Genomic DNA, 4,884 nt, shown 5'->3' on the forward strand with positions numbered 1-4,884 from the left:
ACCGAGCGGAGCAGCTGGTCGTGTGAGTGGGCTCGCAGCTGCATGTCGACGCGCAGCGCGAGGCGGCAGCCGCCCGCCGACGCGGGCGAGAAGGTCCACTCGCTGCGCATCCGCGTGAAGAGCCGCGCGTCGAGCGCCTCGGCCACAACTATCGCTGGCGACGTGCCACGCGAGAGTGTCACGCGAGATGTGTACTCCTCGGAGAGGCCGAGGTAGCCAATCCCGAGCACCGCATCGAAGCGGTCCGGCCCGTGCCTGCGCACGATGCGGCTCGCCGAGCAGAGAGGCACAAACTCCGAGTAGAGCTCGACGTCGGCCACGATGTCAAACAGGATTTCGGGAGCCCACCCGACAACCTCCTCCCGCTCGAAGCAGCGTGCGGGCGGCTTGGGCAGCCAGGAGTCGGAGGCGCCAAATATCGACCTGCGGAGGTGCAGCCGCGGCAGCATTCGGCTACGAAGCGGTCGGTGCCTCTGCAGTGCGACGCAGCCGCCCCGAAGGAAATTTTGGCCGGAGGACATCCGGAGGGCCCCGTCGTTGTCTCGCGAGAGGCGCGCCCAGAGGCCCGACAGTTGTTCACGGCCTGGGCTTCGGTCGCCGCGTCGGTGCACGGCGGTAACTAACACCAGGCTACAGGAAACCTGTTCTACTGATGTACCGTTTGCACCGTTTGCACCGTTTCTGGGCACGTTCTGCTCGCCGCCATCTGAGCTCGGGTCAGGAGGTCACCCGTGGCCGATGCCACCCGTGCAGATTCTGTCCCGTTCGATCGATGCCAAAACAACTCTCTCTCGATGCCATGAAGGTCATGCTCGCGTTTCTCAAGCGGCAAACTCATGGAGCTGGGCTCTGCCGCCGAGGCGCAGCGCGACATGGTACATGGACATGGAGCAGGGTTGCGGCCGGTCACCTCCATGAATGATCTCGCGTCGCAGCGGCTGGCGAGCGAGCACATACAACACAGGAACGAGTCGGCTCCTCGACTGCCTCCGGCGACGTCGACCGAACGCCACCTCGTGCCCGAGTCAGCGCGGCATCTCAGCGGATCTCGGCGCTGTGGCGAGATAGCTGTGTCCTCGTCGGCGCCGGGAGGGCCGTGGGGTGTTGGAGACGCGCGGGAGGGGTGGGTGGTGCTCAGGAAGGGCCCCTGGACGAGATATAAGAGGTACTACCCACTCGACGAAAAAATCTCAACACCCCGACTTGGCGCCTTCTGCTCTGTGTCGAGTGACGCTTTTCGGAGAACTGCCTGTATGTACGAGTCCGTCCGGAGACGGTCTCAAGGAAGGTGCGTGCGGCACGAAGAGGGTGTCTGCCGCGTGTCCGGTGCCTCGAACGAGCACAGCAAGTGCCTGGATCGTTCGTGAGCACGTGTACCGGCAGAAAACCCAAAGAGCTCTGCAGAGGGGCGACCGACCTCACCACACTGATGGACGCCGCCATCCACGGCCACAAGCAGTTGTTCGAGCTGCTGCTGCGGCGCGGCGCGGAGATCGACAAGCAGAACGGCAAAGGGGGCACCGCGCTGATGGGCGCCGCCCAGGAGGGCCACGAGCGGGCGGTCGAGCTGCTGCTGCAGCGTGGCGCAGAGATCAACAAGCAGAACAGCGACGGCTGCACCGCGCTGATGTTTGCCGCTGGCGAAGGCCACTCCGCCGTCGTGCTCCGCCTGCTGCGGGCGGGCGCGGATACAAGGCTGCGCTCTGCAGACAGCAAGACAGCGCTGCAGTGGGCCAAGGATAGAGGCCACGCCGCGTGCGTCAAGGCCTTCCGGCAGCACGTCGCGGAGGTGAGCCGGCGCGAGGCGGCGGCGGGCGGCGCGGCCGGCGCCTCCTCGGGCGAAGCGGCCTCTTCCGGCCTGAGCAACCTTCCTAAAGAGGCGGCGCTAGCAGCTGCGGCAGGCGGCGCGGGCGAGGCGGCAGCGGGATCGACGGCCGCGGCTTCTTCGGCCATGACAGCAGCTATCCAAGGCGACGAGACGGCGCTGCTGGCGTGGCTCGACAGCGGCGGGCAGGTCAACGCATGCGTGGTAGGCAATGGGAGCGGCGTCACCGCGCTGATGCGCGCCGCCCAGCTTGGCCACGAGCGAATGGTCGAGCTGTTGCTGCAGCGCGGCGCGGATATCAACCAGCAGAACAGCATCGGCGGCACCGCGCATATTCGCCGCCTTCAAAGGCAACGAGCGAGTGGTCGAGCTGCTGCTGCAGCACGGCGCGGAGGTCAACCTGCAGAGCAGCGACGGCGGCACCGCGCTGATAAACGCCGCCGTCCCAGGCCACGAGCGAGTGGTCGAGCTGCTGCTGCAGCACGGCGCGGAGATCAACCTGCAGAGCAGCAAAGGCAGCACCGCGTTGATGACCGCCGCCTTCTACGGCCACGAGCACGAGCGAGTGGTCGAGCTGCTGCTGCAGCGCGGCGCGGAGATCAACCTGCAGAACAGCAAAGGCGTCACCGCGCTGATGGGCGCCGCCGTGTACGGCCACGAGCGGGTGGTCGAGCTGCTGCTGCAGCGCGAGGCGAACATCAACCTGCAGAGCAGCAACGGCGACACCGCGCTGATGGAAGCCGCCGTGTACGGCCGCGAGCGGGTGGTCGAGCTGCTGCTGCAGCGCGGGGCGAACATCAACCTGCAGAGCAGCAAAGGCAGCACCGCGCTGATGTGCGCCGCCGCCCACGGCCACCCCGCCGTCGTGCTCCGCCTGCTGCGGGCGGGCACAGATGCGGCGCTGTGCTGTAAGAACGGCAAGTCCGCGCTGCAGTATGCCAAGGACAACAGCCACAGCGCATGCGTCGAGGCCTTCCGGCAGCACGTCGCGGAGGTGACTGCAGGCCAGCGCGAGGCGGTGGCAGGCGGCGCGGGCGGCGCCTCCTCGGGCGAGGCGGCAGTAGGATCGACGGCCGCGGCTTCTTCGGCCATGAGAGCAGCTGCTATCCAAGGCGACGAGATGGCGCTGCTGGCGTCGCTCGACAGCGGCGGGCAGGTCAACGCGCCTTACGTGGTAGGCAATGTGAGCGGCATCACCGCGCTATTGCTTTCCGCCGGCTGTGGACACGAGCGGGTGGTCGAGCTGCTGCTGCAGCGCCGCGCGGAGATCAACAAGCAGGACAGCCGAGGCGGCACCGCGCTGATGGTCGCCGCCCAGGAGGGCAACGAGCGGGTGGTCGAGCTGCTGCTGCAGCGCGGGGCGGACGCCAACTTGCAGAGGAGCGAAGGCGTCACCGCGCTGGTGTGCGCCGCCCAGCAGGGCCATGAGCGAGTGGTCGAGCTGCTGATGCAGCGCGGCGCGGAGGTCAACTTGCAGAGGAGCGAAGGCATCACCGCGCTGATGGTCGCCGCCCAAGGGGGCCACGCGCGGGTGGTCGAGCTGCTGCTGCAGCGCGGCGCGGAGATCAACCTGCAGAACAGCAACGGCGACACCGCGCTGATGGAAGCCGCCGTGTACGGCCGCGAGCGGGTGGTCGAGCTGCTGCTGCAGCGCGGGGCGGAGATCAACTTGCAGGACAGCGACGGCGGCACCGCGCTGATGGTCGCCGCCATCCAAGGTCATCCCGCCGTCGTGCTCCGCTTGCTACTGGCGGGCGCGGATACGACGGCGCGCGATGCGAGCGGCAAGTCCGCGCTGCAGATGGCCAAGGAAAAGGGCCTCGCCGAGTGCGTGCGCGTCCTCGAGGAGCATGCGGCGGCGGCGGCAGAGGCCGAGGCAGCGGCGAGGGAGGCGGAGAGAGCGGCGGCGGAGGCGGATGCGACGCGGCATGCCGAGGCGCTGCTAGCGGAGGAGGAGGCGGAGAAGGAGGCGGGGGGACGCAACAAGGAGATCAAGAAGGGCAAGAAGAAGAAGAAGAAGGGGAAGGGCGGCGGGGGCGGCGCTGGGCTTTCGCGGGAGCATGAGGATGAGGATGAGGCAGCGCTGGCGGCGGGTGAGGAGGCGCAGTTGGCGGCGGCGCTCGAGGAGAGCGCGAGGCTGGAGGAGGAGAGGCGGGCGCCCGACGAGCAAGCGTCGTCCTCTTTGGCTGCAGAGAGGCCGCCTTCGGTGGAGGAGGAGGAGCCGCCGGCCGACTTCGTCTGCCCAATCACGACCGAGGTCATGAGCGACCCGGTGATGGCGGCGGATGGGCAGTCGTACGAGCGGACGGCGATCGAGCGCTGGCTCGCGACCAAGTCGACGAGCCCGCTGACGGGCGAGGAGCTAGAGTTCACTCGGCTCTTCCCAAACCACACACTCCGCCGGGTGATCCGACAGTGGCAAGGAACCGCTCGCAGCTGACACGCTTGTGGCGGGGTCAGCCTGTCACTGCATTGTTGGCGCACCTCTCACCTCTGACCTGACAGAGACGTGTCACTGACAGTCCTTCACCACGTGATTCCAGACACCAGAGCTTTCTGGCGGGTGTGCATTAGTGCAAATAGATGGCCCTCTCTGTGCCTCTCAAAAAGAAATGAGAGGGAGAGATCTGCATCTGTTCTCGTGTCGAGAGATCCCTCATCCCGGCGCTGATTTTTTTTCTGAGAAGCGCGCGCACACGCGCACACACATAAGCGCCGAGACACAGCGTCATCGGGAGTACATGTATTTAGAGCGGCCGTTCAGACCTCAGTCGTGCGTCAGCCTGCCCCTTGCGCGGGAACGTTTTGAGGTGGAAATTGATACCAGCGGCTGGTCGCGAAAGCCAGGCTTGCACCTGCCTTCTCATTCTACCTTGCTCAGAGACCTTAGTGTAATCTGAATAATTGATAACATCACCATGGAGAAGGGTCGAGCAGAGGGCAGAGCCCTGAGCAAGCCCTGTGCACAGTGTCGCAAGATATGGTGGCTAGTTCCATTTCACTCTGACACGCTAATCTTGAAAACGTCCAACGGAGCTCCGTGTTGCTCCCAGCGCCCT

At 66.3% G+C, this 4,884-nt stretch overlaps 1 protein-coding gene across 1 annotated transcript; it reads left to right on the plus strand.

The window, feature by feature from the left end:
• Positions 1-3,890: 3,890 nt before the first annotated feature.
• On the plus strand, positions 3,891-4,265 carry EMIHUDRAFT_229838 (hypothetical protein; the record flags this gene model as incomplete). The annotated part of the gene is made up of 1 exon (XM_005785672.1): positions 3,891-4,265. A coding segment is annotated over one exon (375 nt), but the record flags the coding sequence as incomplete, so codon positions are not given.
• Between the last annotated feature and the right edge of the window lie 619 nt (positions 4,266-4,884).

Source organism: Emiliania huxleyi, assembly GCF_000372725.1.
Source record: "Emiliania huxleyi CCMP1516 chromosome Unknown EMIHUscaffold_159, whole genome shotgun sequence".
Classification (NCBI taxonomy): Eukaryota; Haptophyta; order Isochrysidales; family Noelaerhabdaceae; genus Emiliania; species Emiliania huxleyi.